This window comes from Salarias fasciatus, chromosome 12 (genome assembly GCF_902148845.1).
Source record: "Salarias fasciatus chromosome 12, fSalaFa1.1, whole genome shotgun sequence".
In the NCBI taxonomy this organism is placed as follows: domain Eukaryota; kingdom Metazoa; phylum Chordata; class Actinopteri; order Blenniiformes; family Blenniidae; genus Salarias; species Salarias fasciatus.
In genome coordinates this window covers 20,134,626-20,147,038 of record NC_043756.1, presented here as the reverse complement: position 1 = coordinate 20,147,038, position 12,413 = coordinate 20,134,626, and the positions used below count along the sequence as shown (strand labels likewise).

Genomic DNA, 12,413 nt, shown 5'->3' with positions numbered 1-12,413 from the left:
TCGACTTCAGGACGATTTTTTTATTTTTTGTATTTATCCAGTTGGCACCACATAAGGGTATATTCAGATACTTTTTGCGTTGATCAGTATGTGGCAGCAGGGCTGAGTGGGGGCTGCCGGAGGAAGAAGGCCCTGTTTGGAGACGTCTCTTCCTCTTTCTCTCTGCCATCTTTGCAGGTAAAGTTGCCAGAGGGATCCCGGGCTGAGGGAAGTGGTCGAACCCTCCCACACGGTGTGATGTGTTCTCTGCTGCGCTCCGGGCTGGTTCCTATTCAAATGTGGGTCAGGGGTGAGGAAGCCTAACGTCATAAGCTTGCAACATGGCGTCCCGAAGGCTGTGAGATGAGCAAGAGGATGGTAAAGAACGCTTGAGAGCAGTCCTACCGATGTATTAAGGTATTTATAAGAAATTCCCTCCGGTTTCAGGTGGATTTGTGACCGAGTTACGGAGCGTCCTTCGTGCGCGTTTTGATCGGGTGGTTTTTTTCCTTCCTCTACAGCTGCTGCAGAAACCGCACGGCTTTTCGGTGTTTTTTTTTTCTCCCCTTCTTTCCACGGCGTGCCAACAAAAAAAAAAAAAAGGTGCCTATTCTGGCTCAACCAGCCTGCTGGGCAAGCGGAGAAAGCCCACGTTTTCCGCTCGTGTTCGTCGCGAGTGGCTTTTTGGAACAAACGGCGCGGATCGTTCGCAAATGTTGTGGCGTTTATTTTGGTGTCGCTTAGATTACGAGAGATGCCCCCGCAGGACGAGTGTGTACCAAACGATCACCAGGCTGGCAAAGCACATCAGGCGTGAGAGGGGATCCACGCACGGCTCGTCGCTCCGCGTTCATCCAAATGTCCCCATATTCTTCACATCTCCGGTTTGTAATCCAGTGTGATCGATGGAATTGTTTTGCCACGATGTGAACAGATGAGCGGAGCTTTTTAATTTCAGATCGATTCCTATCGTGTAAGCTCAGTCGACTTTTTTTTTTATTCTCCTTCAAATCGTCATTTAATTGCGCTCATCGTTAATCGAACACGAAGCGATCTTGTGGGTTTTACGCACAGTGTTTGTGCGCTATCACTCGATAATCTGGAAATGTAAGCAAATGCAGTCGCTGCGAACGGTGTAATCTGAATTGTTTATAAATAGGTTAAGCCCCCTTGGTTTTAGGTATAGCTAATTAAACGCGATTTAACCAAAGTGAGTTGTAAACACACCGAGTACAGTGTAGACGCGGTTTATTCGTGGTTTGAAAACGTTTCCACGGCTTATATCGATGCAGCGGATTGTATATGTCTTTTTTAGCCTATAGGTGGACCAGTGCTATACATCGACCATCTTTGTGATCGGCTACAGTGTGGGTGTAACGTTACACTGTGACCTAAAACTGGCGTGTTTTCATAGAAACCGATATGCGGATATCAATGAGGGTCTGGCCAAACCGAACGGGGACACCTCGGCGGCTCGACCCTCCGGTTGTTAGAGGCTGCATTTTCATCAGGCACTTATCACTTGATTGTTTATCAAACAATGCATGTGGTCAGATGTGAAAGCAGCGGCCCTGCTCCTCGGGTGATTAGAGTTGTTAAAGTACCAAGGGGCACGGTGATAATAAGGCTCAGGAATGTCAATAAGGCCTGTTCTTTTGACTGGTTGCTGTTTTTCTTCTTTTTTTTTTCACCCCCACATCTAAATTTCGTGTCTGGTAAAACACTTTTCCACATATTCCTGTTCCACAGTTCGTTGCTTTAACTGAGCAACACTTAGAGTTAAACCACTTGGGTGAAGTGACACTTTAATAACTCTCCAGGTAAACATTTGGTTGTAATTGCATGAATGTTTTGCTTTGTTTAAGCGGTCTTGGTAGGAGCGATGTCATTTAACTATAGAAATGCATGTAAAATAATGTGTGTAAGGGGTTGTGTTTGCACTTGGCACAAATTTTTTCCTCCACAAAGCTTAGGGAAGGTTTCAGTAATGCTGATTTCACGTCATTGTTTTCTAACCTGTTGTGTTGTTCTGTGTGATCCTGCTTTGCAGGGTGCAGCAGCCTATAGTATGTAGATTACAAGGCGTCATTTAGGCCGGTTACACCCAGTCAGAAGTGGTTCCAGTTGTCAGTGGCTCTGCCTGCTTGGCCGTGACTATCCGACTGGTACATCACAACATTCACGCTGACAAGCACTGGATTATCAGGACTAGTTTAGGCACATCTGAATACATTTTACACTTTATCTACATGATCTAATTTGTTCATGCCTCTAAAGCTGGAATAAGACTCTCGGCTTTACGGCCTTAAGCATCTGATCATCTTAATGCTGTATTTGTTGCAGCAGCAAAGCTTGAATACAGTGTTTGTGCGCCCACTGTCTTTCCAATCAGTCTCTCAAATTCTGATTAACTTAAGCATAGAGATAATGTGTGATTAACAAATCCTCTATGTCCAATAGTTAAATAAACACCAACAGTGTATTTTTGTGGTTAAGCGGCAGCTAAGCTGTGATCTGCACCACATTTAATTGTTCACCCTGCCACAGTCTTTTATTGTTTGGTAACTTTTAGAAGTCTGTTATCTAATAGCGTGGGTAAAACAAGTTCATTTACGTCATTAAAGACACCGAGTCATGTCAACTGATCAGTGTGACTATAGTCTTATTGATTACAGTGGTCCACAAGCTCTGGCCTGAAGGGTAAGGCCTGCAATGTGTGTCTGTGTCTGTACGTGTGCCTCATGATCCTCATGATCGGCAGCTTGGTCTTGCCTCACCCTCCTTGTTTCTTCCACTTCTCAACACACACACACACACACGCACACAGACACACACATACAGCATCCTGTGAGCACTGATCGTGGCTTACAGTGGCATGTGTGGGCAGCCAGTGCTCCGCAGTAAGGCTACTTAGGCTATATGTTCTGCTGACGTGCTGGACGAGGACTTATAGATTGTGCTTGGCTACTCAGATCTGCCCGCTCTGTCAGACTGTGCCTTTTTGAGGGCAGTTTGGTTTGCTCAGTGTGGATAAAGCACCTCGGGGCAGGGTTGTTGTTGTTCTTTAAGGAGAAGAATGTGGAATGTCGTACTGATAGCCAGAAGGTTATGCAGTGTCTAAAGGGTAGAGAAGGAGGAGGCGAAGAAGATGAAGAAGAGGAGGGGAGGGGGTGGGTAGGGGCAGCAGCAGTAGCAACTCTGTAAAACTTGAACCATTCGGGACCGTCTCCGTCTCCCTCCTCGCCCGGCATGCCTTGTCCTTTAGCCAAAGCATGATGACCGTGTCATGTGGTCTTCTGCTTTTTTTTTTTTTTCATGTTTATCTCATCAAGTTGATTCTCTCAAGACAGAGGCCACTTTATCACGCCAGTCGTGCGCTCATGTGAGTAAAGGGGTTGATTACTTCAGTTTGGATGAGGGTACACCCCGTGTTACAGTAATGTCGATTTAAGTGCTGCTTTTATTGGCATTGAATGTCCCGAGTTGTTTGTTTTTCAGTCATGTAGCTTTTCCTCAGGTTGTGCTGATGATGAGCTACGAAACACAACACACTCTGTCGTGGCTCTGTGTTTTATTATAATGTAAATCATCAGTTAAAAATCTAATAAATTCCATGCTTTAAGCTTAATTTGACTTCTGTGCACACACTTAAAATGTGTGTCCATACAGGCATGAGACCGTTGACACCAACGTTGTCTGCTGAAACGCCAAAGGAAATATGATATCAGCTAATTTGTCATGATAGAAAACAAATGAGTAAAGTCAAAACATCCATCAGACGTCACTATTCAAGCATGATAGGGTTTGACCTATTTCTTGTCGACGTGTTTAATATTTTGGCTGTCATTGATAATGGAGGGAATATAATACAAAAACACTGAATATTCATTTAAGAGAACTTTAACAGCTTTGTACACAAAAAAGCTGACATGTGCCAGTAAACACAGTATATCAGGAAGGTATTTAGTAAAGGTAGTGTAGTCTGCTCATTCATGACTGATTTTGTGATCTGGCCTCTTGTCTTTAATGCTGAGCTTTTTAATCATAACAGTGAACCATGTCATGTTGATGAATTGTCACAGAGTTACGAGGAGATAACTGGCACACTCCCTGTAGTTCATGCTAAAGAAGGGAAATGCACTCATGAAAGAGAAGCCTTGTTTTTGTTTTTTTGCTCTACTAGATTTAGCTGCAGCATCAGTGATTACCTCCCGCTGACCTCCAGAGCAGGAGAGACGAATCATTCTCCGCTGTTATGATGTAGAGACTCGCACTACCGTTGCTTCGTTATAGAAAGGAAATCATTTGCACTCACTCTTTTGAAAATATCGTCAGGGAAAAAAAAAGCAGTTTCCCTGAGAATTGAGTGTGATTGAAGGTTAAGTTTTTCACAGGGTTGGTGTGTGTCGCCTTTGCGTTCCTTTGCAGTGCGGTACTGGCACATCTGGGGTGTACAGCAATTACTGCCCCCCCTCCTGTGGTGAAATGAGCATGGCTCTTTTCATTCCACTGCACCCTTGGCAGAACTTGTTTGTCTGCAACATGGCTGAGCCGCCTGACAGAAAATGAGTCTTAATTGGAAGGTTTCTTCCCAGACTGCTGCATGCCTGGTGCAAAACGTGCACTCCCTCCTTCACTCTCGCAACAGTATGATCGTGCACCTGTTCACCAGCATTGTGAATTGAGAAATTCATAAAACAATTCAACAGGAATAAGACTTTAATTCTGGTTGCCTTCTTTTTTCTTTTTCTTTTTTTTTTCTTGGCACACGGGTATCTCTCCCGCAGTTTCTCTGAAAAGATTCTTTTCAGAATTGGGTCAGTGTCCAGAATTCAGCAGTTTCTCAGCATCACGGCCATTTAACCGTTTCTCATAAGAGGCATGAGTGTCGACAGGTTTTTATTTGCAGCCAAGACTGCAGCAAGTGGTTTCACTTGTTATTTCGCCCTTGGTAATTTCTGTAGGAAAAAAAAATAGACAAAAGCATTTGGCTCTGCATGGAAGCTGTTCCCTTGATGTATTTGTGAATCTGGTAATGATCGCTTCCATTGTAAAATTGCTTTGGATGCAACGGTAATAGTGTATTTTCTGTGACTAAGTGGCTTGGATTCTGTGTCTGACCAACAAATGCATTGCCTTTTTTGTTAATGAAAAAGGATGGTCGTCCTATTTATTCAAGAGTTGTATAAATCATTGCATTACTCGTTGCTCATGTTCAACAGAAGCCTGACTGACATTGTTTCTCATTTCTAGTCGTTCTAATACAGCCTTCCTCGTGTTTGTGTAGACAAGTGAAAGTGCCTCTGTGACAGAAAATACTGTGTTGTGAATGGAAACAGTCATAGTGATATCATTTTATAAGTAAAATAAGCATTCCAAGTTCCACATCTCAATAGCAGACTATTTGTGAAGAATAATTACATTTTACCTTCCTGCTGCAGAGCTTGCCCATAAACAACCCCACCTTTTAATTGACTTCAACCTTGCGAGGTGAAAACATCGCGTGGAATGTAATTACTTTGTAATTAAATTTGACTGTAGATATTATTTTCAATCGCCCTGTTGTAATTTCATTGTTAAGAGAAACCAGTTGTCTGTTTTTGTTGGCACAATCAAACAGTCACTGTTTAAAAGCGGACTGGTGTCTGAAATCGTGATGCATGTTCGCAGTGAGGTTTGAGGCTTTTCCTTCAGCGGCGCAGATATGACCGTTATGTAAAGGAGCGTGTAGAGTAGTTTGCCGAGAAGTCCAGCTGTTTGGGTTAATCTCCTCATTGTGTTGTGGGCTGTTCTCCTGCTCGCCGCGGTTCTGTACGCCCGACCGTTTCAGTACCCACGAGCCCTGCCTGAATCGGCCTTTACCCATGCAGCAGCGCGAGCCCTGTTGAAATGGCTCAGAGGTGGTTGCTTGGTGTTTGTATTTCAAACTGGCTTTGTACCATCCCCCTAACCCCTCCCCCACTCCCTCTGCCCACCAGCATATTCTGTGTGTGTGTGCTGTGTGTGCATGTGTTTAAGTGCACTGTCCCTCAGTGCATGCTCACAGGGAGGCCGTTTCGCTCCTGTACATGATTGCCTTTCATTGCCTACTTCAGTCTGTCTCTCATCTCTGCCTGCTCTTGCAGACTGTGACAATTCTAAAAATTCTGTCCTTCATTTTCTTCAACCAAGCCACAATGAAAGAATACCCAACAAGAAAGCAAGTGTTTTTCTTTACTTTTTTCTTTTAAACTTGCCCGTTCTTTTGCGCCGGTTGTTAGCAGATGACCTTTCACAGTAGTAGGGTGTGTTTTGTTATTGCGCCACAGGACTTTGCCTCACCTCTGCCCTCTCTCTTGGCTCTCTACCCTCTGTTCAGGAGATTAGTGCCACAGCCCACTGCGCTCTCGGTCACCTTCGCTGCATGAACACCGGCTCTAAACAGTTTACTGACTCAATGTTTAATCTATAAACTCCTTGTTAAAAAAGAACGCACTGACAGGCAGCATTGAAATAGGTCCATCCTGATCATCCTAATTTCTAGTATAACCAGTGAAATCCATTTAAAACCAACATTTATTTACTCCCCAGGGCATTTATGACCCGCAGTAGTTTACATTATCCTGATCATGTCTGTCACTTGTATGTAAACATCCCTGTACTCCTTCATTCATGAGCTGGCATCCGGGAGGAGAAAAAAACTGTCATGGCTGAGACTGAGCAGTAAAGTGTGGTGTTTTTTTTAAATGAGGCTGCCCCCTCTATCATTAAGCCATCGTTTCTGAGAAGGTTAACACTCCCAGCAAGGTAAGCTGATCCTGTGCCTATGTTTGAAGGGCACCGACTACCCTGGTCTGTTACAGTCCCAAGCCCAAGGCTGGCTGTGGATGGTATGTGGTGGTATATTTGGTCGGAGCAAGTCTTGTTTCTTATGACCCTCTTGACCACCTATCATGCCATCCCTCACCCTGCATGCCAACTAACAGAACTGGCTTCAGAATCCAACTCTGCAAGAAACTTTGCTGGCCTACTGTGTAACTTTATAGTCATCTTGCATACTGGAAACGTCTTGCTGTTCCTGTGGGATCATCTTCTTTCGAATGGATCGTCCATCCCTGGATTTACACTGTAACTGTGTAGAACAGCCAAGAGCTAGCACTGGAAACGTTTCCGCAAGGTGCAGCGAGGGCACGCAGAGCCGCTGTGTTGGTACAGGCCTGTCGGTGCCCTGTGTTGTTGTGCCTGTTTTCCTGGGCAGCATCGCTGGAAGGGGAGCCGGGCCTACACGTGTCCCACCCTAGCTGCATATAGATCAGCCGTAATCCATTAGTAGCTCCCTGGAATCCAGCCGGCACAGCACAGCACTGAGGGGAGGGCCAGGGAGCGAGGGTAGCTGGTGGTGGGGGGGGGGGGGGGGGGCGTCGAGAAGAAGAACGAGGGATGAGAAGAGAGGAGGGGGGTGGGGGAAGGTTTTTTTTTTTTTTTTTTTTTTTCCCCCCCTCCTGAGCTGGCTGCTCCGAGCCCAACCCCCTTTTATGTTGGACCTGCTGGAAAAGCCTCTTGAATCCCCCGTAAAGCCCGCAGAGGTGTGTGTGTATGTTAAGAGAGAGACTTGAATGATATATGGCTTCCTGGCTGGCATCGTAGCAGAGGCCCTCCTTTCTCTCGCAGCCCTCTTCTACATTATCGCCTGCGGGGCTGAGCACTGGAGACTCCCGTTGCACAGTTTGCAACAGATCTCAGCTCTCATTCACAGTCAGGGGGGATGGGGGGGGGGGGGGGGGGGGGGGGGGTGTTCCAAAGATGTGTCTGCATGTCCAGTGAGAGGCTGGCGAGGGTGGAGATGTTATAGAGAAAGGTGGAGAGGTGCAGAGAAGGAACGGGGGGAGGGGAAGAAGAGCATGAGGGGAAGTGTCAAACCAGAGGAGGCAAGCCCAGGCCTGGGCCCGAGAGTAATGATCACTTCAGCTGATTGTATCAGCTAGTCTGACTGTGACAGGGTGGGCTTTGATACATCAGCCAGCCATCTCCAGCTCGCATTTTTACTCCAGTTGTTCTTGTACCATTATTGCCTATGACTCACAGTTTTTATAAAGATAAGGGTTGAACAAATTTCATCTTGTCATTTCCTTCATTTTGGCTCTGATTGGATATCGATGGCCAGTTCTTAAGAGATTTCGTTTAAAACTGCGTGATGTTGGATATCACTTAATGCCAATTCAAAATCTTAGTATCCCAATTTAATTAAAAAATTGAAAAGACAGTTGTGAGGATTGTACTTAAATATACTTTGTGCCTATGTAGCCTTCCGTGTCGATTGTTTCCTGTAGAACAAATTAAACTACTAAACAGGTGAGAGATGAATATTGTAGAACTTTATACTTTCTATTTTTGGTCAGTATATATCTTTGAAAAAACATGTCTGCATTGGATTTTTGATCAAACTCAAGTTTGGGATTGACGGCTTTTATGACAGTAAAGTGATTAATGGAACTTTTGATGTCCTTGAAAGGATTTGGGATGCTTTGGTCAGCCGAGCTCAGTTTAGGAACTACTGCTCTCCTTCCTGCTGTGCATTATGGAACATGATTTTCATTAAATCTCCCAGTTGGCATGGGGTTAAAATGGCACATTTGCACATGTATTTACAGCTTGAGTCGAGCATTTCACTGCATTACTGGGTAATCTCTTGTAATGCGGTATACCCTGCTGTGGTCAGGGGCATTAAAGATGTGTGTCCATTTTCCAAGCAAGTCCAAGGGTTTTAAAACACAGGGAACATGAGTCATACACAGGCTGTGCTGCCTCAACCATGGCACACTATTACTTCCCTCCACCCTTCCATGTGGCAGTAAGTTTTTTGTCGTAAACTGTATCTAGTTTCAGAAAAGAAATGGGTTGATGTGGTTGCAGTAGGTCATCGGCATGTAGTTTATCAGTGAATAGCATTCAGCTGTCCTATTTCCATAAATGAGGGCCTCTCTGGGGGATCAAGTGATGCTGTCCTTGTCTTTGAGCCACACCCTCCCCCCTCCTCCTCTGCCCAAGCTCTTGTGTAGTTTTACCTGCTCAGGTGTCACCTAATCCCTACCCCTGGCCCTGCTGTGCCACCGACCCCCACCCCCAGACAATGGGGCAAGGCTGACATTACCATGACCTAATGGAGACGAGAGTGAGCTGAGTTTCCAAAGAGGGCACCCCACTGAAACTAGAGTTACTCTGGTGAGATAGGGAAGAAAAGCTGAGAGGAGGCACCTTAGAAAAGTAGTTACTTTACCCTTTCTTTTTCTCCACCCCTGTGGCTTTTGTACCACAACAGTGGCGATGTGTACAATCAGAACTTGATCCACGCAGGGTTGCAATTTGTTTAAAAAGGAAGATGAGAGGGAAGGAAGGGTTCTGGTTTCTCAGCTTCCGTGTGATTACGTGGCACGCTGTACTGACAGTTTGCCAATTTCCCCGTGAGAGCTAAAAGCTTAGATTGATGTAGTCACAGTGTGGGTGTCAGAAGAGATGCATTTTAATTGTTGCTGTGTAGTTTACCTCTGAGACTCAACTGTGAGTTAAAGTACTCTTACACAAAACGTAACGTTTCTGAGAAATATTTCTGTTTTTGTATGAGAATCTATTCATGCAGCTTTATGTATTTTTGTCGAATTTGTTTATTTTTGGTTTTCTTTAGCATTAGTATATGCAACAACCTGTCATTAATAATCATATTAGGTGAATACTGCTGATTTTCCTCAGATGCAAACCCAACACCATCTTTTTTTTTTCCTTCTTTTTTTCCCCAGGTTTAGGTGGTGCTCGTGTAGGAAGAGAGAGTGAGAGAAGGACAGAAGGAAGGAGGAAATGGAACTGCCAAATCATGCCAAACAACTGCTGCTGCAACTCAACCAGCAGAGAACCAAGGGCTTCCTGTGTGACGTTATCATCGTGGTGGAGAATGCACTCTTCCGTGCCCACAAGAACATCCTGGCTGCGAGCAGCATCTATTTCAAATCTTTGGTCCTCCACGATAACCTCATTAACCTCGACACAGAGATGGTCAACCCCTCTGTATTCAGACAAATTCTGGACTTCATTTACACTGGGAAGCTCCTGTCCTCGTCAGACCAGAGCAGTGAACAGAACTTCAGTGCCCTCTTAACCGCAGCCAGCTACCTCCAGCTCCACGACCTCGCCGCCCTGTGCAGGAAGAAGCTTAAGCGCAGTGGTGGGAAACCCCTCCCAGGTAAACCCTTCACTCCAGGTCCCCTCAGCCGCTTACGCCTCAACAGCCAGCGCCTTTCCTCCTCGACCCCTGCTGGCCCCAACAACCACTATCCTCCGACCCCTTCCGATGCCGACCAACCTCAGCCAGACGAAGGCCTTCGGGACAAACTCTCAGACGATGAGATGTACATCGGCAGCTCTGGGAAGAACGGAAACGGGGAAAAAGGCAGCAGTAACGGTAACCTCAGCAGTGGAGGAAGTGCTGGGGAGCCAGACCTCGGACTGGACCTGTCCAAGAAGAGTCCCACCTCTGCGGGCACAGCCACCGATGCCCTCAGCCCGCACAGCATCTCCCAAGAATCCCCTCAATCTGCCTCAGTATCCACAACCAACAGTGCCTCACTGGATGACTCCTCCACCACCCTCCCAGGTGTCGACACCTGTGTCTCAGAAACCATGGAGCTCAACTCCTCTAAAACCTCAGAGGAAACCCAAAACCAGGCCGATGGGCCTCCGCCGCAGAAAAAATCCCGACAGGGTGCTCGCAAGAATGAGTGGCCTAAGAAAGAGGCGTCGGGTTTGAAGTCTGAAGATCACGACAGGCCGCTGGTTAACGGGGTGATTGTGGGTCCTAAAGATGGCCGCTCTTCTGGGATTGGAGGAGGCGGCGGCAGTGGAAGCTTTGCGTCTGACCAGTCGCTCCCGTGTAAAGATGAGGAAGACGGAGGAGAGAACGGCCGGGACCACAGTGACGAGAGTGGGCAGAGTGACGGAGACAGTGCGGGAGGTGGAGGACGAGGAACCAGAGGGGGACACCACAGCGCCAACTACGTGTACCGGCAGGAAGGTTTTGAGCCAGCATTTGGAGACAACCTCTACGTGTGCATTCCCTGTGGCAAAGGCTTCCCCAGCTCGGAGCAGCTCAACGCTCACGTGGAGACACACACCGAGGATGAGCTCTACATTAAAGAGGAGGGAGGGACCTTTGTGAAAGAAGAAGACGAGGAGGAGGCAGAGGACCTCTCAGCCCCTGTGGGTCCCTCCAACTTTGGCTCTGAAGCCCGTCCGTTCAAGTGTACAGTCTGCAGTAAGAGCTACAAAGATCCGGCAACGCTGAGACAACATGAAAAGAGCCACTGGCTGACCAGGCCCTTCCCCTGCAACATCTGTGGCAAAATGTTCACTCAGAGGGGAACCATGACTCGCCACATGCGTAGCCACCTAGGCCTCAAGCCATTTGCATGTGAAGAGTGCGGCATGCGCTTCACACGCCAGTACCGTCTGACAGAGCACATGCGCGTCCACTCGGGGGAGAAGCCGTATGAATGCCAGCTATGTGGGGGGAAGTTTACCCAGCAACGCAACCTCATCAGTCACCTGAGAATGCACTCCTCGCCCTCTTAGAAATGCATCAAGCCAAAGAACTCTGGGAATAGAAAAAAAACCCGAAACATTGCTCTACCTTTTTCCATCTCAAAAAGCAAAGAAATGCACACATGCACATTCACAACCAGACGCATACACACACACATGACCTCACACGCACACAGACACGCACACAACCACACACACAGTTCTACGAATTGATTCCAGTTTACGATGCCCTGGCTAAGTGAATGATGTAGCTGTTAGCCACACAATGCGCTCGTGGTGATGGTGGGATCTTGTTGATGCAAGGATCAAGTCATCGTTTCTGTCAAATGACTGCTCACCTCTCAGGAGTTCTAAGAGGGACAATTTGCTCCTGTCTCTCTCCAAAGTCACAAAGCCATGGTGGAGTGGCATGACTTCTGGTCTGTTAAATGTGAATGTGGGTACTGATATAATGTCAAGCCCCCCCCCCCACCCCACCTCTCCTTCCCTCACCTCATACCGCTCAGCAGCCTTCCTCTCCTCTACCTTTTGAGCATTGAGTTGTTCAGATGGTTCCTCAAAAAAAGATTAACTCGAGTCCCCTCTGTACTCCAGCGCTATTTTGACCAAAAAAAACCAAACAAACAAGAACCCGTGCAAACAGTACTGGCAATAATTCAGCAAAAAGATTATTTTATCCCAGACAGCTTTATAGCCTGCGTGGTGATGGGTATCTGTATGTAAGAGGAGGGTTAACTGGGTTTGGGACCATCTCCATGCTTTAACTGAAAGTCCTGAAGAAGGTTTATGGTGGGATGGCATTGGATAAAGTTTTTATTTAACTATATACAGCAAGAACTCAAAGTCCTCCTCCTACGGCTGTTTGC

General features: G+C 46.5%; 1 protein-coding gene across 1 annotated transcript; it reads left to right on the top strand.

The window, feature by feature from the left end:
• The first annotated feature begins 300 nt into the window (after window positions 1-300).
• Window positions 301-11,617, top strand: hic2 (hypermethylated in cancer 2). Its single transcript, XM_030105447.1, has 2 exons — window positions 301-396; window positions 9,753-11,617. The coding sequence occupies exon 2, from the start codon at window positions 9,811-9,813 to the stop codon at window positions 11,575-11,577; it is 1,767 nt and encodes a 588-aa protein (XP_029961307.1). The 5' UTR covers window positions 301-396; window positions 9,753-9,810; the 3' UTR covers window positions 11,578-11,617.
• The last annotated feature ends 796 nt before the right edge of the window (window positions 11,618-12,413 follow it).

Bases quoted from the DNA above. Each gene is read 5' to 3' on its own strand.
- hic2 (XM_030105447.1), top strand. From the start codon at position 9,811: ATGGAACTGCCAAATCATGCCAAACAACTGCTGCTGCAACTCAACCAG.